The 24,533-nt window shown below is 54.1% G+C and overlaps 1 protein-coding gene across 6 annotated transcripts in view; it reads right to left on the minus strand.

Annotated features, from left to right (window-relative positions):
* The window catches only part of ADA2 (adenosine deaminase 2), a 23,215-nt gene extending 8,197 nt beyond the window's left edge, over window positions 1-15,018 (minus strand). For 5 of the 6 annotated variants that reach the window (XM_045200567.3, XM_045200549.3, XM_045200562.3 and 2 more), the window contains exons 1-4: window positions 14,902-15,018; window positions 12,896-13,213; window positions 11,725-11,944; window positions 9,625-9,835 (exon numbers count right to left, since the gene is read on the minus strand). In XM_045200567.3, coding sequence (XP_045056502.2) covers window positions 9,625-9,835; window positions 11,725-11,944; window positions 12,896-13,205 — 741 coding nt within the window. In that variant the 5' untranslated portion in view covers window positions 13,206-13,213; window positions 14,902-15,018. Of the gene's footprint in view, window positions 1-9,624; window positions 9,836-11,724; window positions 11,945-12,895; window positions 13,228-14,901 lie in introns of those variants that run through there. The other variant, XM_024568138.4, reaches the window with a different exon arrangement.
* Between the last annotated feature and the right edge of the window lie 9,515 nt (window positions 15,019-24,533).

Raw genomic sequence — 24,533 nt, forward strand, 5'->3', positions numbered from 1 at the left:
GCCTTGGTGTGCAGCTGGGGGCTGGTGTGACCGGGATTTGATAAACAGGAAGTGGGGGGACCTCTGCAAGCAAACCGATTCATCCTGGGGGTCTGGACCTGCAGGAGTGGGAGGGCAGCTGGGGGGCACATCGGGGACCCACCGCCAGGCAGAGCCAGAGCCAGGAGAAGAGGCAGAGAGACTCGGGTGCTGTCCTGTCCGGTCCGGTCCCTCACTTCACCCTCCCCACCGCTCCCGGCTGCCCCCTGCAGGTGCTGCCCTTCGACCCCGCTGGGCGCCCCAGGCCCACAGAGCGGCCTTCCTCCCTTTCCTCCCTGGAAGGTTCTGCTCTGCTGCCCGGGTGCGGGGAGTGGGTGAGCAGGAGGCTGTTTCCAGCCCCTTTTCTTGGCCCGAGGCCTTGTTCTTTGGTTTCCTTGGCAGCTGCCCCTGCGAACCCTGGCACTGCACCCCCGCCCCCCAAGGCCATTTCCCAGTGAGCATGCTCAGGCGGACTGACTGCTGGGTGGGGGTGTGGCCCTGCGCAGGACCTTAGGTGGTTCACTCAGCATCTTTTCTTTAATCCTCACCTGAGGGTACATTTGACTTTCCAGAGAGAGGGAAAGAGAAACATTGTTGCGTGAGAGAGATACTTTGTGATCTGTTGCCTCCAGTACGTGGCCCCACTGGGGACTGAAGCTGCAACCTATGTCTGTGCCCCCACCAGGAATCAAACCCACAACCTTTTGGTGGGCGGGATGACGCTCCAACCCAGCGAGCCACATGGCCAGGGCTGCCCATTATTCTTATGGTTTACTGAAGGGGTCATTATGGTCTCAGTAGTCACTTACCCTACCAAAATATGCCACTTTGTACGCAAGATTATTTTTCACAGGAGGCAATTACAGAGCAGCAAATGAAGACGGCGCACTCCGCCCTGTTCTTACCTGCCTAATGGGAGGACTGATCTGATTTTGGAGGTGTCCCAGCCCCTGTCCCCTGACAGGAGAAAACACGCTCAGCACTGACACAGAAAGTCGGCTTGGGTGGGTCTGAACAACCCAGCCTCCCTAAGAGAGCTTTTATCTTCTCCTACTTCCCTCTACTTCACTGTCCCTGGAAGTCCAAACCCCTTTTTCTCCACAGCTGATTTCCATTTGATAAAACAGTCTGCAAGCACCTGGACTAACCACTGTGTCGGGTCTCCACCTCTTTTCCATGAAGGCTTCTGTGCACATAAAAATTAACATCAACCCTGGCAGTGTGGGTCAGTGGATTGAGTACCAGCCTGCAAAGCAAATGGTTGCTGGTTGGATGGTGTCAGGGCACATGCCTGAGTTGTGGGCCAGGTCCCCAGTAGGGGGCGCTCAAGAGGCAACCACAAATGGATGTTCTTTTCCCTTTCTCCCTTCTCCTCTCTAAAAATAAATAAATACAACCTTTACACAAAATTAACATCAGTGCTGGCTGGGTGGGTCACTTAAGAGTGTCCTCCCAATACACCAAGGTTGAGGGTTTGATCCCCGGTCAGGGCACAGACAAGAATCAACCAATAAATGCATGAATACGTGGAACAACAAATCGATGTTTCTCTCTCTCTAAAAATCAATGAATAAGGAGAATGTTTTTTTAAATTAACATGATATTAACTCCTGTTGATGTGGCTCTGTCATTTAATTTGTAGCCCCAAGAACACAACCAAAGAAGATGAAAGAAAACTTTCTTTCTCTCCTACTACGGTCAGCAGACCTGAGCAGAACAAGGACCACGGGCCGCAGGGCGGAAGGTCACCAGGGCGGAAGGCCACGGGTGCCACCAATGGGCAACACTGGGAAAACAGGACCTGGCCCCCAGGGTGACCTTTCCTCCCCTGGCACATCATTGGTCAGGAGGTTCAGTCCCTCCCTGGACCTTCCTCCCCAGCATGTCGCTGGTCACGCGGTAGACCCCCTTGGAGGAGGAACAAGGGGACAAAGAGTGGCTTCAGGGGACCCCCACGTGGCCCCTTATACAACCACCCCCTTAAGCACGAATCCGCAGAGACGACACCTAGGCCTCAGGTGTGTTTCAGCTCCAGGCCCAGAAAAGCAGCAGAACCAGACAAGGGCCACCCTGGCCGACCTCAGGACCAGCCATGATGGCTGACGCCCCCTGCCCTGGTCCCTGGTGCCGGCCAATCAGAGGAGACCAGGACCCTGAAAGGACAGGTCTGGGAAGCTAGTGGATAGTCTATTGAGATCTTCCCCTGAGACCCCCCCATAAAATCCCTGCCCTAGAAAGCCCTTTAGGGAACAAGCTTGCACCTTTCCCCTCGCCCTCCTCTTCCCGTCCAGGTGCGTTACCTTTACCCCTCTCTCCCCTGAGCTCCATGGGCCCTTCTTCCTCCTCTGTAACTTGTATCCTGAGCCTATTTCATCTGAAGCTCACACCTTCTACCTCTGCGACTTTCTAACTAAACTTTCTCTATGAGTTTGAGTCTTGGCTCCGAATTCTTAGGCAGAACTTGAGCACCGAGGTTGCTGAACGGAGGTCCGGCCTGGCTCCAGCTCTCTGACACAGGGTGCTGCTCTCACCGCCGCTGCCACTAGTTCACCGAGAGTTTCTGAAGAGAGCTTTTCCTGTCCCTGATCGAGACTTCCACAGACTTCCAGGCCCTCGGTCAGAATCTTCCACTCCAATGTTGCAAGAGCCGCTGTGTGTTGTTGTGAAAACCCTGGGGGCTCCCCCAGACTTTTCCAGGCAGTCTACAAAGTCAGAACTCCCTTCGTAAACAATTTAAGATGTTATTTGTCCTTTTTTCAGTTTAATGTTTTCATTTATTGAGTTTAGAGAGAGAAACACCAACCAGCCATTTCACCTGTCCGTGCCCTCATTGGCTGCTTCCTGCACGTTCCCCCGACCCGGGACTGAACCTGCAATCCCAGCGCATCGGGACGATGCTCCGACCACCCGGGCTGCCCGGCCAGGGCAAAGTCATTTGTCTTTTTCACTCTCATTCTCTCGTGAGTGTTCAGAACTTTCCAGAAGCTGCACAGGTGGGACAACGTCGCTCTGACAAAAGATGGGTTGTGTGACCCGTGTGCTTTGAAAATTTCTCTCTCATATTGTTTCCTAATTGGGGCGATATTACACAGGATAAAGCAGATGTGATCCACACAAGCACAAGCCCTTTGGGATCCTCAAAATGTACAAGTGTGAGAGCCACTGAGTGAACTTAGCCCAGAATTGGCACAGGCCATCTCGGCGTTACCCCCACTCTGCAGAGGAGAGGACAGAGTTCTGCCCCTGCCTCGGGCAGCACTGCACCACCGGCCAGCCTGGGTGATAAGCCCCTGAGGGCAGTTTTGATTTCACCCTCCCGCAGCACGAGTGGGAACTCCGTAAGCAAGCGCTAACTTGAGAGAGTGTGGCCTACTTGGGGTTTTGAAAGCACCAAGCCCTTGGCAGTGTGTTTCAGAGAACAGAAGAATGGGAGGAGGGAGGTTGGAGGGGTGGCGGGGGGGAGCGGCGCTAACTGAACAGAAGAGAGAGGAAGGAACCTTTAAAAAAAAACCCAACAAGTGACCATTCAGCCTACAAGAAGACTCCTGGCAGAGTAATCAAGCATGGGGAGAGCGGCAGCCGGGGTTCCAAGTCCTCCACTCTGCCGTTCCTGTACTCAACGCCAGAGAAGCCGGCTTCCTATGCCAATGCCGGTTCCGCCAGCACGGGCAGCCACAGGGGCTGCACCCGGCATTCACTGGTCCACGGTGCCCAGCAATCCTGGGCCTTTGCCAGAGAAACTGCAGGCTTAGTGGGAGCACCTTGGGTAGAGTCTGAACGCTCCGGAGCACCCCCACTTCCACCAGGGTGGAGTGGGGGCCCTCAACTCCTCCTGGCCCCCCTCCCTTGTGGTCAGAACACTGCTGGGAAGCCAGGCATGGGAGGCAACCTGTCTGCTGGTTGGAGGTTCCAGGCCCTCGGTGAGATGTTGTACCACCTGTTCCAGTGGAATCATGCCTCATAGGAGCATGGTGAGGAGCAAATGAGTTGGTATTTGTAACGGACTTCGAAATAATAACTATGAATAATAATATTACCCATCTCTCAACCAGATATAGGAGAACAGCTCAAAAGCTGCGGTTTCCTAGCAGGATGAGCCAATAGCTAAGAATCTAACAACCTGTGAGCACAGGTAGGTGGTGCCCATCCTTCGTCCAAGGCTAAACGATGCAAAAACCGCTGCATCTGTGGAACAAGCCCTCCTGAATGAGAAGCACATTGGACCAATTTACATACCTCGATTCTTTAATATTTCTATTTGTCGATTTGAGAGAGAGAGAGAAACATCGGTTTGGTTTGTCGTCCCACCTATTCGTGCACTCATTGGTGGATTCCTGCCTGCGCCCTGACTGGGGGTCGAACCCACAACATTAGTGTGTTGGGACTTTGCTCCAACCAACTGAGCTACCTGGCCAGGGCAGGTTATCTCAATTTTTTTTTAACTATGGTTTCATCGACGAACTGTAAATTTGTGGAAAAGTTAAACAAACCACATACTACTTTCATATACCAGTATAATATTACAAAGTTTCATTGTCTACGATGTCACAGAATTGCAGAATTTTGAAGCTGGAAGGAAGTGAAAGGGGATTTGGGAGAGAAGTTGCTCAGGTCACATAATTGGCTTCCCTGCAACCAGAAACCAGGACGCATAATTTCTAACTCAACTCCAACAGCTTCCAGGCATTAACTGAGCTTCTACCATGTGTCAGACATTGGCCATGAGCTTCACATAATGTTTCATTCAATCCTTGAAACTACACTTCCTCATTTCATAGATGAGAGTTTTGAGGCTCACAAGTTCTGAGACGCTCAGTCCTCCAGCACAGCTGGAGCTGGGGGTCTGATGAGCCTCATTCAGCAGCGTGCTGACCGTGAGCCTCTCAGGTCGTCCCAGTGGCCCTGCCCCCACCCCCAAGTCTCCGGTTCTCCGGGTCTCCACTGGGCTGCAACATTGGAATCAGCCAGGGAGTCTCTGGGCTGGAACCCGTTTGCGTTTTCATTCCCCCAGGTGATGCTAATGCACAAATAATGTCCGGCCAGGGTTAAGGCCTGCCATCTTTGTTGATTTGAGAGACAGGTGAAGAGGACAGTTACAGCATGGTGAGATAAATCCTGTTACCAGTATTTTTTTTTCTCTTTAATTCTCACTGGAGGACATGCTCATAGAGAGAGGGGAGGGAGAGGAAAGCATCGACGCCAGGGAGGAACATCGCTCCATTTCTCCTTACATGAGCCCTGACCAGGAATCGAACTTGCAACCTTTCAGTTTACACATTAGGCTTTAACCAACAGAGCCACACCACACCGGCCAGGGCTTCTGCTGGTGTTCTTACGGAGCAGTGCCAACGCCAGGAGGCAGCTCTCACTGCAGCAATGAGCCAGGTAGAATTTCCCATGAGGGGTCTGCTGAGAATCCAGGGAGAACCTCGTGGTGGGGAGTGAGGGAGCAGAGCCCAAAGGACAGCAGCCAGAAACGCCGGGACTGACCACCACCAGTGGGCCCTGCCGCAGACCTGTCTCTCCCTAAGACCCCCATCAGTAAGAGCCTGCAGGGCCGCCTCCCGTGGGCGAACTTGCTGGGTTACAAGAGCCCCAATCTCGGGACCGGCCAGGACCCGGTCTGGGCCTCAGATTCTGGCTGTGGGGGGAAGGGACCGGGAGCCCAGGAGATAAGACCCGCCTAGCAACTGTTGCTAAAGGCAAGTAGCCTTTGTTATTGAGCATTAGTAACACAATAGGAGGCTGAGCAGCCAGGATAGTCCATCAACATCATCCCAGGCCCTGAATTAGCCCCACAAGCTGGGGTGGGGGTGGGGGGGCAGTGCGGCTCAGCAAAGGAATTCCAGAGCAGACGGTTTCTCTAGTTGTTAATGTTGGTGGCGCCCCCACTTCGGCGAACGGGGGCGTCAGGGCTCAGGCTCTCCATTGCAAGGGGCCTTTGTTCCAGGGTCAGACCAGAACAAATGGTCCAGTCCCATCCCCCTAGGCCTCTCCCAGAATTCCAAATCCCGGGAGCCCTCCACCTTCCAGGAAGGCTGGCTGCGGTCGGTGGGGGTGGGCAGAGTGGGGAGGGGGCGAGCCGAGCAGGGTCCCCTGGTTGAATGTCCCGGAGCCCATCGCCCCACTTGGCCGGGTCAGCAGCAGAAAAGGGGGAGGAGGGCTGCACAGGAAACCAGGCTCCAGGCCTTTCTCTGTCCCTCCAATCCGACGGCCCAGCCACCCTCCCAGATACTGCCGCCGGGCTCAAGACAGAGTCAGCCACCTTCCAAGCAGCCCAGGCTCAGGCCCTCTCCTGCAAGATTCTGCCCGCACTGAGAAAGTGGCCAGAATTTGCCCAACAGGAAGTGGCTCTCCCCGAGGGGGCAGCTGCGGATTGGGGGCGGGAAGCAGCCGCTGGGCACATCCTGGGGGCGCTCGTTCCTGGGCAGGAGGACTGGAATCTGGCCGGATGCCCCTCAGAGAGCCCCCAGAGGAGGAGGGGGCTGCTCTGGGCTCTAAAAGCCTCTCAGGTGTGGTCTGGGCAAGACCACCTGCATCAGAGTCCCTGGAGGAGGGGGCGGGGCTGGGTCACCAGCAGCCTCCGGCCCTGCCCCAGAGCACAGAGTTAGAATCCTAGGCCTGGTGCAAGTACACCTGCCGCACGCAGGTGTGAGGACCGCCACCCACGAGCATGGTCACCACTTCGGGGCATCTCAGAGACCTGGGCAAGGTCACATCAGCTGCCAACCTCGCTGGGAAACCAGGGCCCCCACTCAAAACAACGACGCGGGGGCCAGAGATAAACATTGCTGGGGACAAAGGGGGAGACATGGACCCCCGCAGTTCCCAGGAGGCGGGGTTCATGCCAGACCCCGAGAGAAGGGCGGTCTGGAGCAGGCTTGGAGAGAAGGGTTTTCCAGACCCAAACGTGAGACTCAGTTGTTCCAGGAAGGGCCGTGCGTGACAGAGACCAGGTCCAGTGTCAGTTCATCTCCTTCGGAAATTCTTCCCCGAACAGTGGGTGCCCTCAGCCCACTCTGTCTGTTCACGAGGAGCCCTGGTGCCCAGGCCTGGTTTACACAGCTCACGTGACTCATGAATGCTCGACGGGGGCACCCAGCTGCGTCCCACTCCCACTCCCCCAGAACTGAGACGTAAAAACACGCATCTAAACGCGGGTCAAACCGGCAAACACACCTCGCACCCCGACCGTGGGGATGGCCAGGAGAAAGCAGGCTGCAAACTAACCTCGGGGAGGGCATTAACATATCTAAAGGGAAAGGTGGGTCAGCGCAGGAGGCCAAGAAAGGGAGAGTGGAGACGAGAGGGAGCTTTGTTTCAGGAGAAGGGAAAGGAGCCCGACCCGACCCGCAAACAGGAATTACTGGTTCTCGGGGGGCCCTTCCCTGGAGAGCCATTGAGTCCTTCAGATCCAAGGGGGGTGGTCAAGTCAGTTTAGGGATTCCCAAGCAGAATTTCACATGGTTTTAGAACACAAAAATATCAGAGTCGCTGTATACTGCATCTTTCCCAGAGAGGTTTTATAGATGCATATGGATGCATGTGAACCCACTGTCTTCAATAGTCCATTAATGCTGGTACTTTCCCCCTCCTGGGCAAAGGGTGATGTATATATAAAATCGTCATCTGAAGATATGTTTTAGGGAAGCGAAGAGAGAGAGAGGGAGAGAGAGGGAGAGAGAGAGAAACAGCAATTGGTTGCCTCCTGTATGTGCCCCCACCAGGGACCAAACTCACAACATTTTGGTGTGCGGGACGTCGGTCGCTCCAACCAACCGAGCCCCCCGGCCAGGGCTTCAGTCTTATTTTCCATGAGTGTCCCTAGAATCTTAGGATCTAGTCATGATGAGCTCCTTGTTGTCCCAAACAGGCTCCGCAGAAGTGTCTACAGCGCCTTCCCCTTTGTTTGTGCTGCTGGCCCCACTGAGGAGAACACATCTGCCCACCTTTTCGCTTCGGCTCAGGGGACCAAGCATGATCTCCCAGAACTCGCTCCATCAGGCATGTCTGACCTCACCCACCCGCCAGGGACCACTAACCTATGCCTTCTTTGTATTCCCTCTACACCCTGTAAAGAATTCTTTTTCTTTGTAAGATTTTTTATTTTGATATTTTTTAGAGAGAGGGGAAGGGAAGGAGAAAGAGTGAGAGAGGAGTATTCATTGGTTGCCTCTTGCACATCCCCAAATGGGAACCTGGCCCACAACCCAGGCATGTGCCCTGACCGGGAATCGAACTGGCGACCCTTTGTTTCGCAGGCCAGTGCTCAATCCACTGAGCCGCACCAGACAGGGCTGTAAATGGTTTTTTAACATGTACAAGAATATCTGTCATGTGTATTTTTCACCCACGAGTCTCCCAGAGACAAACTGTTGTCCTCCTTAAGGACACTGAACCCCAAGCCTAGCAGCTCACAGGATAGGGGCTTGCAGGTGTCTGGTGACTGGATGAGCAGGAGAGAAGAAAGAAATAGGGAGGAAGGGGTGGAAGGAAATTAGGAATAACATGGGGGGCGGTTACCGTGTAGACATGAGAGGCTGTCATTTCGTGTCAAAGAGTGGAATGATCCCACTGAGATTAAAGAAGAGGCTGGTGCAGAATGATTTGAGGAAACATCAGGAGGGAAACTTCTGAGGTTGAACAAACAGGAAATGAGAAGAGTCTGCAGCCCTGGCCAGTGTGGCTCAGTGGGTCGGGCATCATCCCACAAAGCAAAAGGTTGCCAGTTTGGTTCCTGGTCGGGGCACAGGCCTGAGTTTTGGGTTCGATGCCCCACTGGGGTGTATTTGAGAGGCAACGGATCGATGTTCCTCTTTCACATTGATGTTTCTCTCCCTCTCTTTCTCTCTCCCATCCCCCCTCTCTAAAAATAAATAAAATGTATAAAAAACAAAGAAGAAGCAGAGTCAGCAGAAGGTGGAAGGGAAGGCACAGTGCAGGGAGCTGTCAGGGCCCGGACCTGGGAGGCGGACCACAGCAGAGAGAGCAGCAGGTCCCCAGGCCTCTGCCTTCCGGGCAGACACCAGGCCTGCAGTGCCTGGCCCTGAGCTCAGTGTGGGGCGGGGCAGGGCGGTGTTGGGTGCAGGGCGACCCGGGAGGGAGCAAGGCTTCCCACCAGCCCCTCTGCTGGTAGCATTGCCCAAGCAAGACCCCAGATAAATGCACCTGGGCTCCACAGGGAGGGTCCCCGGGAACCTACCGACCCCCACTGTTACAGACAACCAGATCCATTTCCCAGATCCTCGGCTGTGCCCCACACCAGGAGCATGGCCCCAAGGGATTCAGGGAAGCAAACTTTTGATATGAAAGGAGACAGGTCAAGAAAAGTCCCGGAAAGAGGCCCTGCTCAGAGTCCAAGGCCAGAGGCAAGGGTGAGAAGCGGGGACCAGCAGAGAAGGGAAGTAGAAGCAGTGGGGGCCATGGTCCCAGGTTGGCCGGGGCTGGCCCAGCCCGGTTCAGGGTGCCTTGCTCACAGCCCTGAACGGCCCACATCCCCTTGGGGTGACGTCCTCATTCAGTCCTGTCCTGGCACTGTAGTGGGGAGCCTGTGCCGACCTGCAGGGTCCGTAGGGTGTGACTCTACAGGCAGAGGGGCCGACTCACCGGCAGCAGCAGGGCCCTGAGCTCCAGATAGAACACGTTGTCCTGGTAGAACTCCTGCAGGCCCTGGAAGATGTAGTCTCTGAACACCGGCGCGTAGCTGATGAGGCCCGAGATGGTAAAGAAGATGGTTTGGAACTTGGACCAGAGGACATCTTGGTTTGGGTAGGCCGCCTCGGGGTTCCCGGTCACCAGCGTGAAATTCCTCAGAAGGCTGCCAGGACACACAGGAAGCCATGAGCAGGCTCGGGCAGGAGTCCCGCCCACCTGGCCTCTGCATCCCAGAAAAGGCCTCATCGCAGGGAGCCCCTAGCCAGGTGAGAGGCTCCACCTCAGGAGACGGCCCAGGCTGGACGTCCCCAGCCCGCCTCTCCCATGCCCCTCTGCGCACTGACCGCCCGACCCTGCTTTCCTCACATGCTACACCGAGCTCTCTTTGGTGGGTGTTGTACACTGAACTGTGAGCCTCCGAATCCATACGTGGACACCCTGACCCCCAGGGGATGGTACGTGGAGAGAGGGACTTGAAAGGGGTGTTCGGGTTAAATGAAGGCTCAAGGGCGAGGCCAACACCAAGCCAGACTGTTGTAAGAGCCCCGGGACAGGGGGTAGGCACACGGAACAGGCCTCGTGCGGGCGCGGTGAGCTGCAGGCCGGAGAGGGGGTGGGCAGGCCTCAGGAGACACCAAGCCTGCTCACACCTTGGTCTGGATGGACCTCCCCCTTCCGGACCCATGAGAAAACCCATTTCTGTCCTTTGAGTCACTCGGTCTGTTGTGCTCTGCTAGGGCGGCCCTGTCAGACAGAAAGACCCCTGGACACAGCCCTGCATGGCCGGGTTCACACCCCTGATTAGTGTGGATGACAAGGGACCGCCCACACTCAAAATCTGACCAGCTCAGAGAGGCCTGCGTGGCGCCTTCTACACTCAGACCCAAAGGAACCGTGTGGGACGCTCTGAGCACAAAGCTTCCTGAGAGAGCGCCGTCCTGGCACTATCTCCCAGAGGGAGGGAGGTGATCTTGCCCTTAACAGAGCGTCTGTCATATTTGTGCATCTTTGATGACACACCTTTGGAATGTCAGGGCAATTTCCTTTCTCCAGACCCCTCAGGGCACCTGGGCAGAGGCCACAAGTCCCCTCATTGTTGCTGTTACCACGAGTTAACTGTTAACGCCTTGCCATCCTGCACCCACCTGTGTGAAAGAAGCTGTGTGTGTTGGCTTTACTTCTTATCCAAGTCCAGGGACTCCCCTCTTTGCTACCTCCCACCTCCCTAATGGATCCTCCGTGGACTTCTGGAAGCCCCATGTCTCCTCCTTTGACTTTGGTGCATAAAATAAGGTGCAAAGCTGCCGTTCTCAGGGGCATCTTCTCAGTCCATTAAGACTTTGCTTCCTGGCCATTGTCATCAGCTTGGCTGAAATAAACTCATAAAAATCCTCACAGGTTTGGACACTTCCTACATGGACTTTAGCCGTTTCCCAGCTCTGAGGCCTTGGGCAACACCCTCAACCTTGCTGGGCGTTGTGTTTCTGACTTGTCAAGGGAAATAACCTCATGAAAATCCCTGTAGGTGATTCTGTGATGAAAATAATTATTAAACTTGGCTGGTGTGGCTCAGTGGATTGAGAGTCAACCTTCGAACCAAAGAGTCGCTGATTCCCAGTCAGGGCACCTGTCTGGGTTGTGGGTCAGGTTCCCGGTAGGGGGTGCAGAGAGGCAACCACATATTGATGTTTCTCTCTCTCTCTTTCCCCTTCCCTTCTCTCTAAGAATAAATTAAAATCTTTTTTAAAACTATTATTATTATAATATTACTACTGAGGTTTGCTAGGAAAAAGCTCCATCAGAGTTTCAAGCTGTTTCACCCACCAGCTGAACTGTCGCTGACTGGGAGGGGGGATCTTCTCTTCCTTCGGCTCTCCTGGGGCATTGAGACAAATTTCATTTGATGCAGCAACAGTATTGCTGTAAAGAACTCCCTGGTAAAGTTCCAAGAAAATTCCTCTTGATTTTTTAAGGCCACACTTGCACTGAGAGCCCCGCTGGCGGGCCGCCTGCATGTGGCTGGTGTATGATGTGTTGTGAACCGCCACTCACCTCTCGTCAAACTCGGTGACGTTCTGCAGCTCCTGTCGGTACTTCTCCAGCAAAACCCACTCTGAACACTCTGCTGCCGTCGGGGGAGTTGGGTGAGCAAATCTGAACTTCAGGGCCCCGTGGTGGGTGACACAGAAATGGCAGTGGGGCCTGTAGGTGACGTTTTTCACCAGCCAGTCCATGCGGAGGATGCTGAAGTCATGGACGTGCAGAGCCGCCCCTGGGCAGGGAAGGACGGCAGGGCGTGGGGCAGCAGCTGAGTCCAGGGTCACAGTGGGGCTCCCTCAGCTGCTAGCTGTCCATCAAACTACCCCTTTAACTGAAGCCCTGGACCCCAACCTTGTTCTCCACCCCTGACTTCCCATGGGGGGTTCTGGTCTGTGGGGGCTGTAGTTTGGGGCCCTGGGCTTATGCTTCAGACCGGACCCCAATTTCACCCCCAGTGCTCCTCAAGGCCCAGAATTCACTGTCCCCCTGGACTTCCCGCCCCATCTCAGCACCCGGCCTGACACTGGCCCCTCGACCGGGGCCCCGGCTGGGGGTCTCTGCAGGGCCACCCTCTCTAAAGCGTACATTCTCCATCCCCTGGGGATGCCCCTTCGCCAACCTCATAGGCTTTATTTTTTGTATCTACTAATGACATCAAACAAAAAAGGCAAAGTCCTTGTAAGCTGCACACAGCTGTTTACATGTGCAGGATGAGGGTTATGTGACTCGCCACACGATGAGTTTACCCCGAAAAAATTCAGCAGTGGAAACATGTTCCTCCAGGACGCTCTTTCCTGCGTCCCCTCTGGTCACTTAGCCCCCGGAAAAAGGCTGGAAGGAGGGGTGTGAGGGACGATATGCAGGGAAGACCAGGGTCCTGCAGGCCCAGGACACTGACTCACAGGTGGACACTTCCCCAGCTTTGTCAGGAAGGCCAGGGACATCCAGAGCCTGCTTCCCGCTAGCTATCTGAGGCGGAGTCCCTGTGGAAGCGGGGTGTTTGGCTCCAGGGTGACCCAGGAGCCACCTTTGGACACCACCTTCCCTAATTTGCCAGCAAGAACTAGGGGCAGAGCCACTGAGTTCAGAGCAACAGCAGAGCCCATAACAACCGCGAACAACACCCCTAAGTTCTGCTTCCCTGCCTCCCTGGAACCCCAGAAGTGTCCGGCCAGACCTTTACCTTTTGGCATCTTCTTCAGGATGTGGAACACGGCACTTTTCTCGATGAGGTGCTTGGCCCGGAAGAAGTGCATGCTGGGCGGGAACTGCGGGCTGCGCGTCTCGGCCTCTTTGCGGGCCATGAGTATCTGGTTGGCCAGCTTCTCTTCTCTGGTCAGTACCAGCTGCCCCCCCAGTCGCATCATCCTCTCTCTCCATAGCAGCTGCTTTCGTTCCTGGTCTATGGACCCGGCTGAGCAGAGGAAGGCCATCGCTCCCACCAAAAGCAGGGAGCAGAGGGCGGCCCGCCCAGGTGGGGCCCCCGCCAACATGGGGGTGCCTGGAAGAGGAAATGAGCAGATGGACTCAGCCACGCTAACAGGGGCAGTGCGAGTGAAAACTAACAGGTTTAAGTGTCGATTTTCCTTCTCACTCCCTGTTCTCAGGGCACCAGGATGGGGCACGTGGGAGGACTCTTCCCTGAGACCCCGGAGAAAAGGCCTCCGGGTACTAGCAGGGAGGGTCCCCCAAGCAGGAGGTTACCAGGAGGCCTCCTTGCAGTGCAGCTTTTCCGTCAGCAAGTCAGCAAGCCCTGCTCACACAGAGAGCAAGACATTGCGATCAGATTTTTAGGGTCCCGCTTCGAAATGCGACCAACAAGCAAAATACCAGAAGGCATGTGAAGAGAGGCTCTGACATGGTAAAGAAACTTAAAAAATAACACACAAAGAGAAAGAGCTAAAGGGAAATGGAAACAATGAAGGAAATAAAGGAACTCAAAAAAACTGGAATTAATATCTTTAGAGATTAAAAAAATTTTTTTTCTTTAGAGATTTTTTAAAAAGATACTGTGTTTATAATATAGGAATGACAAAATAATGAACAGAATGACAAAGAGCTTTTAGAAATTTGAGTGTTGAAAGCTGAAAATTTTTTCTTATTTTTTCTTTTAATCCTTACCCAAGGACGTGTTTATCGATTTTAGAGAGAGAGGAAGAGGGCAAGAGAAGCACAGAAACATCCATCAGCTTCCTCCTGTACGCTCCCTGAGCAGGAACTGAACCCGTAACCTAGGTACCTGCCCTGACAGGGAATCGAACCCGAAAACCTGTGGTGTACAAGACAATGCTCTACCCAATGGAACCACCCGGCCAGGGCTAAGCCAGTTAATTTAAAATATATATATATAAGCAAATAGAGGCACAGGGATATCACAAAAATGAGAAGTTCGGTAGTCACCGAAATGCATTACACTCAAGACCTCCCAGGGCCCACATTCAGTTTGTTCCACGGTGCACTGGACACCAGTGGGAACCGGATGACAAGTCACTCTGGGCTCACAGTCAGGCTGGGGCTCCACCCTCAACCTGGAGAGCAGGGAGGTGGAGGGACCCTTCTGACTTCATCAAATCCTTGCATCCCCTCCAACTACAGTGTTTGCTACAAGGAGATAGTGGCGTCCACGCTACCCTCCCATCCACCCCACTCGGTACCCCAGTCCCTTGTCCCTTTCTCCCTGGCGACACTGGACAGAGGCCACCAAGTGCCAAACCTCTACCTGCATCCTTCCTGAGGACCCCCAACAATGGATTTGTGCAGCCCAGCACGGGGGCTTTTCCCAGCCCACCAGACAAAACTTATCGAATGCTGGTCAGGGCCAGGTCAAGCATAAGGAAAGATCCCTTGCTGTTATATTTACTTCCTCTTGTCTCTCTTTCTCTCTCTTTGAAATGTTTCTTGACTTCGACAAGAGGGTGAAGGAAAACCCTGTAACAACACTTTGTTTCCAGGCTAAGAACAAAGAACAGACTGTGCACATCCGTGGTTCTGAGTAAACGTCCTTGGGCCCAAGACCCTTCCAAAACCCTGCAGTGGAGAACGCCTGTGTCCTACCTCCCACAGGACAGTGACCGGCGGGGAGGGCTGCACCAGGTGAGCAGAGACCAAGAGCCCGGCTTCCCGGTCACCTCCGGGGACCTCGGGAGCCCGGCACTCCACCCAGACCCCCACCCCAGGGGTCCCGGTTACCTCAGAGCGGCTCCAGAAACTGCAGACTGTTTGCTGGGTCCCCCCAAGCGCTGAGTCAGAAACAGGAGGAAAGCTCACGGTCTGTTTCAGTTCCCATCTAGGCAGGCTTCACTTCCTCCCAGCCTGCACAAGACAGCGGGTAACAACCTGCGGGACCCAGTGCCACGGGCTGGAGCCGGGAGGTTTGTGTGCACGTGGTGCCTGCGTGCGTTGGTGTGTGTCTGTGTGGGGCGGTTGTACACACGTGTGGGTTTGTGCTTATTTGGGGGGAGGGTATGTGTGTTTGTGAGTGTTGTGCCTTTATAGGACCCAAGACAGAGTTTTGGACAAGAAGGACCACAAGGAAGCACACTGGAATCTGCTCGTGAACTTCGGGAAGGGCACCCCTCCTAGAGATGTGATTGTGAAGGGGTGGGCAGCCCACTGGCCGAAGGCTGAAATGGTAGATATAATGAAAGGTGAGCGTTTTAGGGGGAGAAATCAAGGACATGGGGGCAGACAGGTAGGGAAAAGCAAGTACTTTATAGGGTTGTCAGCCAATAATCACCGGCGCTAATTCAGTGCCAAGAGGAACCTCCAATTTGGGGTGCAGGTGAAGAAGTAAACACTGGTGCAGACAGCTCAGTTGTGACACAGCTGGGCTGTGAGGCAACCGTGGGGCGAAGAAGTCCTGCTCTCCTGTGATGTGATCTTCCTACTCAGGTCTGCCCCGCCCTGTCCGGCCCCGCCCTGTCCGGCCCCGCCCAGTTGGGGTGAAACTCAGTCTTCAGTTCTCAGCGGTAAGGGAAAGTGGTTAGTAAAGTTAGAGGGGACCTAGCTTATATAGTGAGGAATTCCAGTCTCTACTCCTTGATTGGTCTGTCCTCATGCAAATAAGGACTCCAAATCCTGGCAGTTTGGCCCAAAATGTACTTCCTGATTAGTCAGAATAGAGCTGCTCTGATTGGTTGGTAAAGATGCTGGACAGGGAAAGCATCGCTCCCATTGACTGAAATGGGATCCCAGGAGTTCCTCTACAAGGGCTGCTCAGATGGCAGGGACAGTGTGGCTTCTCCCCAAATGTGGTTTGTGGGAGGCCCCTGGGAAGAGTTGGCTGCTAGGCACCCCTTTCCTTCTGAGCTCCCCTCAAGGCCTTATGCCCCAATGTACCCACAAACCCCCTGGAACTTCTACTTCTGCACCTTGATGGCTGGAACCTCTGGGACCCTTGTCGTCTCCAAAGAGCATAAATATCGTCCATTTAGGAAACAGGAAGAAATCCAAAGGTGAAAATATAAAGGACTTAGGAATCCCCTCATCGAGAGCTCACGGTGGATTTTTTAACACTAAGAGGGATCGGAAAGAACAAGCAAGGAGAAGGAAAGACAACGTTGATTAAAGCAGAAAGGTAAGCGGGGTAAGTCACTGATTTTGAACATAAATATTTTGAGGACTTTTAAAAAACCAGATCAGAGCTACAGATAGAGCTTTTCTTTCCCAAAGCTTTGAGTATAGGTGGGACCTAATTTTCACATCCAAAAATGTTGGCTCTGGGCCTGCCGCCCAGGGCTTGGCTCCCCAGGGAGTGCAGCGAAGCCAGCTGGGCTGGGGGTCTTCCTTTAAAAAAAAGGGTTGGTTTGTTTGTTTGTTTGCTTGTTTGTTTTATCCTTACCGAGACTATGCCCATTGATTTTAGAAAGAGAGGAAAGGAGTAAGAGAGGGAAGCATCAATGTGAAACAGAAACATCGATTGGTTGCCTTTCGTATGAGCCGTGACCGGGGAGTGAACTGCAGCTCAGGCCTGTGCCCTGACCCGAATCAAACCCGCAATCTTTTCATGCACAGGATGATGCTCGATCTAACTGAGCTGCCCAAGAAAAACACTGGGGTTTTTTTTGTTTTGTTTTTTTAAAGCTTCCATAGAGATTCTTACCTGCAGCCAGGGCTGAAAATCACCGCATTTCAGGAGACAGGTGAGGTATGAGGCATGGTGTACACAGTCGAGGAGGGAGTTGGTTGCTGCCTGTTTCAGGAGCTGGGGTGTGACATGACCCTGAGCAGCAGCCCAGGGAGGAGGAGGACACTCCTTAGCCTGCCACGCTGGCCGGGCCAGGTGTACCAGGGAGGACGGCCCGCGGAAGGCTGGTCAAGCAGAGTTCCCAGTATAAACGTGTGGACAAGAAAATGGGGGTTATGGAAGGTGACCTCACAGGACAATCTGGTCATAAATTCCTAACTGGGCAGGTGGGCCCTGGTGGGCAGTCTCGCCCCAGGCCTGTAACTTTTTCAGGAAAAGACCTGTCCTTGCCTCGGTGAGCCCTGTCCACTGTTTCTGTGCAGCCAGGTTCCCACATGCCTTTGAAATGCCTCTTCTCGGACCCCTCAAGAGACCCCTCTATCCGCTCCCCACCTTGCTTTCTCCCACCTCCACGGAATCTTCCTGACATTTCAAAGCATAAAAGAAGCTGAAAAACTGTTATTCTCTGGAACATTTGAGGTCTTGCTCCCCGGGACACGTCATCAGCTTGGCTCAGATAAACTTCTGTAAAACCTGAATCCGGGGTTTTGCCGACCACCAGACCCACTGTGCTCCCTGAGGAACACAGCGAGGAGGAGCCGCGACTCCAGGGACGATGCTGCCCCTGTGCTCCGGAGCACCAAGGGAAAGCAATGCCTCATGAGAGAGCATTCAGTGAGTGAACCTGAGCATCTGTCAGGCTTTCGTTAAGTGACCCATGAATCAGGCAGCTCCCCGTCCATTGGTGAGAAGGGCCTCTGAGCTGCTGCACTGGTTGGAAGGTGTGCACAGGCTGGAGGAGGGTGGGACTAAGAAGTTAAAAGGGCTGATGATTTCCGGCTGGGACACCTGCCCCCGGGAAAGGCAGGGAGTCTTATGTGGCAGACACCTCACGAGTGCTCATTGATCACCCCATTCCAGGAAGATTGGTTCACAGTTCCTCTCCTGGGAGAAGCTGAAACTGTGATTAGGGTAGTTGTTAAATTCTGGTTTGGTGACGTGACTTAGCCAAACTGACTCCAGTTCAGTCTGTCATGCGGCTGCTGTGTCCCCTAATCAATCAGACCTGCATAGGCTGTGCCCACCGGCCCCCCACACCCAGGGGTGTGGGCCTCTATCCTCTGAGGGCTTTTCTTTATTCCTCTCTGCAAACACTGTGAAAATTTCCAGCTCTATTTGGTAGGGACAGTGAGGGCCAGAGGAGGAAAACCGTCTGTGGGCAGCTGCTAAACTGGGAAGTTCCTAGCTGAGACCACATTAACTCAGAGACAAGTTCAAGTGCAGGAGACAGGGAGCAATGGGACATAGCCTTCTCTGCATTCAAAACAATCCTGAACATAACTTAGGACGTACCTCCACAAGGACGACCTACTTTCCACGGACCCTCCAATCTCTTCCCAATGTCTCAGTCAAGGTGGTAAGTAGGTTAGACCTCCGTGAGGCCTGACACCAGGGCTTAGGGGCTGTGCGTGCCCCTCAACTTACCGAGAACAGCAATTCATATCTGGAATCATCCCACAGGTGTGATTGGAGCAACCTCCTGGTTACGTTTCTCCACCCCTGAAGCGAAGGGAGATATTTGGGGTGACTCCATTCCCCAAACATGGAGCTTAGCACAGTCTGTGTAAAAATGTAAATGAAGAGCCTTAACTAGTTTTAAAGTTGCAATACAAGTAATGGATTGCCAAAAGGATTACTTTTTATATGCAAACAGACGTAATGAATCTTTAAGTGCTCCTTATTGTCAGGGTGATAAGCTGACTCAGGCGGAGGAAAGGGGATGCTGGGTGGGCTCCTGTGCTTTGTAAAAAACCAGCCAGGGCCCGGGAGAGAAAGGCCAGATAGGTGCTAGAGGCTGGAAGAGGATGAAAAGTTCTAGGGGCTGTGAGCGAGTGGAAAGGGGACATGACTCCCGAGTCAGTGACTGAGGGTGGAAAGGAAGACACCGAAAACCGAGAGGTCGCTTGAGACAGAAACAGAACAGGAATGTTCTGTCTCAGGGGGTGAGGGGAGGACTCGGCCTTAGCCCCAAGCACGCTCTCCTGCACTTCCTGCTCCCCTCACACTTCTCTCCAGGAGCTGCTGTCTCGTAGGAGGATCTCTGACTGCAGAACTGTGCTGAATTTCATGTTGATGTTCTCAGCACCTGGTGAGTGCTGAGTGTTCACTGATGAAGAAGTGATCTGTTCTTTGCCTCTGCTCAGTCATTCATTCGCCAAATATCTGTTGCGATCTGCTGTCTGCCAGGCAATGCAATGGGTGTGGTCCCTGCTCTGGCGAGGTTAGCAGTCTATAGGGAGAGAAAGAACACTCATAAACGGTTAACTAATTCCATACATGAAAAGAATTACATTCAGCGTACGGAGAGACAATAGCATGGGAGGTCTCAATGCACACAAGTTAGCCAGAGGGAGAAGAAGTATTTTCAGCCAAGCAAATCCGAGTGTGGAGGTTCTGAGGAGGGAAGTTTAAGAACCGAAGGAAGGATGGAGGCAGGCAGGTTGGCAGCAAGGGGAAGTCGAGTCGAGCATGTTCCGTGACGCTGAGAGGTGACAGGCACATCGACTTCCATCTGGGAGCCCTGGCCCCTCGGACGCACTGAGGGGAGACAAGGACATCTGTTCCAGTGGATTTAAAATGGGTTTGCATTCACCTCTCTGCTGCTCTTCCCCTGGCCTTCCCAGCTTCCAGGCCCCGGCTTCATTTCTCCGTCTGCTTTTCCCCAGCCCCTGAGCCTGCCTGAGGGAGCAGCGTGGGGGACTGTCTGATACTAAGTGTGCACCCTAACCGGTGTGGCTCGGTGGGTTAGACACCTTCCCACAATGCAAGAAGTCATGGGTTTGATTCCCAGTCGGGGCACCTGCCTGGGTTACAGGTCCCCTGGTCAGGGCACTTATGAGAGGCAAGGATTGATGTTTCTCGCATGTTTTCTCCCCCTCTCTTTTCCCCTGCCTTCCCCTCTCTCTAAAAAATTAAATTAAAAAAAAACTGAGCATGCAGTGACTTCCCCCTGGGGTCATTTGCAATGGTGACAGTGAAGTTCGTTTGCAGGGATGGACTCATTGCTTGTGAGTCACCAAATGAATTGCTGAGCAGGCCACCTGAGGAGTTCTTCAGGGGACCTCAGTCATGCACGTCTCCAAGTGAAGCTGCCTGGTGAGGCTGCTGCAGAAACGGGCAGGCATGGGGGTGGCGAAAGGGGGAGGACCAAGAGCAGCCTTCTCACAGAGGTGGAGCGGAGTGGACAGGAAACGGCTGAGGGAGCCCGTGCTGCCTGCCCCCAGCACCCACGCCCTGTGGTGGGTGAGCTGAGTTCACTAAGGTGGATGAGGAGCAACCAGCTTACAAATTTCCTTCAAACAAGTGAAGAAAACTTAGAAGAAGTGTAGAAGAAGGTGGGACCTGCAAAGGGGTCTGAGGAAGAGACTCGGGTGAGGGCACGAACACCAACCAGCAGTGTAACAGGGATTTTACCGTGGGCAATTGCAACCCACCCAGCCTCCTTTGACGTTGCTTCCGTACGTGCCGATTCTGACTAACGAGTAGCCTGTAGATGCACAGCACGTTTGCATAAGGCTCCCAGGAACTGACTTCAAAAGATACAGACTCTGACCTTCAACCATAGAGCCAGGACTACTAAACCAGGGTGACGCACACCAGACCATCACTTGTCTTTGGGAATGGACTGTGCTCGTCTGTGTGTAGAGAATTTTTCAAACTCCTCTCCCTGCTTATAAAAACCTCTGCCTTCACCGAGAGCTCTGGGGATCAAAGGGCAGGGGGTGTCTGCCTATCCCTGCCCACGGGGCCCAGGCTCCCTGCTGGGTCTCTCCCACACACCTGCCATTCTCCAAGTGGCCCGAGCAGCTCACTGGTCACTTCTGACCTGCCCGTTAGGGCACAGGAGTTGTTCAGACTTGCCTCTCCCTGTGCCCGCCTCTCGACAGAGCCCGAGGCTGGTGTCCGAGAGCCTGGCCTCCCCGGAAGCAGGGACAGGTTCCGTCAGCCCTGGGCAGGTGTTCCCAGGAGTCACCGCAAACGCACTGTGGACTGACTGTGCTCTCCCCGACAGCGTCAGGGCTGTGTGCGTGGACGGTGGCAGGGTGAGGGAGGGGAAGGCAGGGTTCAGGGAGGCTGGAGGGGGTGAGAAGGAATTCTTCGTGGGGACAGAGCCCCTTCCTTTCCTTTGTAGGCAGCCTGGGGAGGAGCAACCCAGGCCGCGGCTGGATGGCGGTACCTGTGTGGGAATTCCCATGCATGGGATGTGTAGCCATGGGGGTTTCCAGAAGGCTTGGAGCTACTCTCTGGCAGAAGTGAGACCCCTCACTTCCCTCCTGAGGGGTCTCTGCTTCTCTGTCATGCTGCCGGGGCTGCCACACAGAACACTGCAGACTGGGAACTTTGAACGGCAGAAATGCATTTCTCACGGCTCTGGAGGTGAAAAGACCAAAACCCGAGAGTTTGCCAGTTTGGTCCCTCCTGAGGCCTGTGTCCATGGCGTGGAAACGGCTCCTTCTCTCTGTGTGTCCTCACTTGATCTGTCCCCGGTGCGTGCACTTGGTGTCTCCCTGTGTGTCCAAATGTTCTCTCTGTATAAGGACAGCCAGCAGACTGAATCGGGCCACCCTCACAGCCTCATTCCAACTCAGTCACCTCTGGAAAGGTCTCATCTGTGATTACAGTCACGTTCTGTGGTGCTAGGGATTCGGGGGCAACATATGAATTTGGGGGCTAAAACGCTCTCTGAGTCAGGGATACTGACCCTGGTTCATTCCACCAGCTGAAGGGAGGGGCTGTGCTGGAATCTGCAGACCAAGTTTAGGTTCCAACAGCCCCTGCAAACCTTCAGGAAGGTTTTGCCCTTCTGTCTTGCCCTTTGTAGACAGAAAAAAAAAAATCAGTCCTTTGTGTAGAAGCCGTTCATGGAGCCCCTCTCTGTGCCAAGTGTGGCAAAGCTGGAGCCGTGGAAGAGGAGACACCGGGCCATCTCAGCACCATGTGGGCATCGCCTGACGGAGTCAGGAAGCAGTTACCCTGTGGCAGAGACTAAAGAAACAGCAGCCGTGCTCACTGCCACCGCTGAACGATTTTTGTTGGGGTGGCAAGACACACTTGTGGGAGACAACGGCCTCCCCACCAGGCCACGTGTAACCGCGCCCAACATTGTGGGGCGCAGACCTCCCCTGCTGCTGGAACCCGGCACGAGGAGGAGCAATGAGGCAGCAGGCAGACGGCCACCCCTTCGTCTCAGTCACTGTTCCTGCCGCAGTCTCTCCTGTTCCAAACAGCGAAAGCTACTCAGAAAGCCCCAGCCACAAGGACGACTCAGACTCCAGTTTCATTTCAGGTTTTCTGAAATCACGAGACAGCTGTGGGTCTCGCTCTGCTCCCCAGAGTCCCACCCCCCCCAACGTGAACTTAAAGCTGCCCCTCGGCTTCCCGCTCCCCACCCCACTCGGCAGACACGGGTGACTGAGTGCTCTCGACAGGCCCTCCCCTCTGGCATCACTCAGTGGCTGTCTGGTGGGTGTAGGGGCTTCTGAGCATGCAGAGGTATCAACTGAGGGGATGGGACGTGGGGTGGGAGGGAAGGAGGAGGACAAGGATGAAAAGTTGATGGAATTCGAGAGACAAATGGAACCAGAATGAGAATGGACGGGACAGACACCCATTTCTCCCCATCATTTCAGGGCCAGGGATGCAGACTGGCCTGGCATGCAGGCAGGCTCTGCCCCTCCCTCTCCCACCGTGTTTGCCCCCAGGACTCAGGCTGCACAGGTAGCTTGGGGAGTCCTGCTGCCAGGTTTCTCAGGTGTGCTGCAGGCTCCCGGGGTGCAGCCTCCCTTGCCTCCATCCACAGGGCGGCAACCCAGCCCTAGTGATAGCCAAAGTACCATCACCTCCGGTGACAGGTTGGGAATGTTTTTTTAAAACCAGTCAGGACCAAGTACATGAGGGTTCACTTTTATTGAGAAAGGGAGTGTCCAGGGCCTCTTAGGAGCATTTGTTTGGATGGAATGGAGATCAGGAGGACAAAACCAAACAAATGCAGATAGCCAGGGCAAGCTAGCCCAGAGCTGGGAGCCCTGGAGGTCCAGCCAGCCCAAGGCTAATGCCCATCTCAACACAGGCCACTGCTGGAGCCAGACTGAGGAGCTAACTGCAGGGGAGGAGGCTGGAGGGTCACAGCATCCTCCCTGGACTTCCTCATGTCTCTGGGGCTTGACTTCCCAGGGATACTGGCAGCTCATCAGAAGCATGGATTTGGCACGGGTATGGCTTTACCAACAGGAGCAGAAGGATGCTGATTGTTGGGGCTGAGAAAGAACATGCCTACAAAGAAGGACTGGTGGCTCACTGGACTCAAATTAAAAAAAAAATAAAAGTAAAAATAAAAACAACCTAGCGGCTGTCCCTGCACAGGGACCCCCACACACTGCATTGGGGAGAGGCCTACACTGTTCCTGCCATCTGAGCAGCCCTTGTAGAGGAGCTCCTGGGAGTCTGTTTCAACCAATGGGACCAAGGCTTCCCCCATGTGAGCTACAGTTATAGCCCATAAGCATTTTCACTAACCAATCAGAGTGGCAGTATTCTGACCAACCTAGGCACTGTCTTTTGGACCAATCAAACTATGAGGAATCCTCATTTGCATAAGGACAGACCAATTAGGGACCAGGGGTGGGGACTTCTGACTGAAAGTCAGCTCCTCTGTGTCCTGGCGAGTGCACTTTCCCTTTCCACAGGTCATTGTGTTTGCACTGGAGCCTGGCGTGGCGTGGCATGGGCCAGACTGGAGCAGGTAGAGCTGTCCAGCTGGAGTGGGAGCTAGGTCCTGGGCCACCTCACACAGCCATGCTGAATCACAGCTGAGCTGTTTGCACTGAATAAAATCCCCTTCACCACGCCCCAAACTGGGGATTCTTGTTGTTGAATTGATATAACCAACCATCTGCTGACATAGTCAATCCCGCTTGAATTCCTAAGAAAGAAGAGCCTAAATCTGAGCTTCCAAGAAGCGCCACTGTGTTCTGTGAGATGGGAGGTGCCCTGTTGTTTAGGCCACTTCTGGTTGCATGTTGTTATCCCAAAGCAAACGCATCCCGAACAAAAGTGGCATTCTAATCACGAGTCCTGGTGCCGACATTAGGTCACTTCCCTGGTTTCCATCGTTTGCTCCACTCATTAACCACATTGGAGGAGGCTTTCTCGTGTATAAAGCCACATTCACTCTGCATCCCGGCCACCAACAGATCAGTCAACTGTCCTGGGGTCCAGACGAGGTCACTCACGTTCGACACCCCTTTGGGTCCCGCCATGTCGGTCACAGATGAGTGCTCAACAACAGCAATGGGTGCGTTGGATGGAATGCCCCTGAAGATGCGGCACCCTGGCCTTTAATAAAGCCGGCTCAGGGTGCTCCTTCTGGGTGGGGGCTTTGGGGGAGGGGCCAGGGATGCTCTCCTGGCTCTTCTTGTCCTTGGGAATCCTTGACCTTGGCCTGAGAGAGGGGAATTTCCAAAGCTTCCCCAGGATGAAAGTTTGACCTGCGGCGGCAGCTGGGGGCTCTGGGTCTGGGGAAACAACCATGGCAGCCGGCTGCGTTACCGACCACCCTGAAGGGGTCAGTTTACGG

The sequence above is a fragment of the Desmodus rotundus genome, chromosome 13 (genome assembly GCF_022682495.2).
Source record: "Desmodus rotundus isolate HL8 chromosome 13, HLdesRot8A.1, whole genome shotgun sequence".
NCBI classification, from domain to species: Eukaryota; Metazoa; Chordata; class Mammalia; order Chiroptera; family Phyllostomidae; genus Desmodus; species Desmodus rotundus.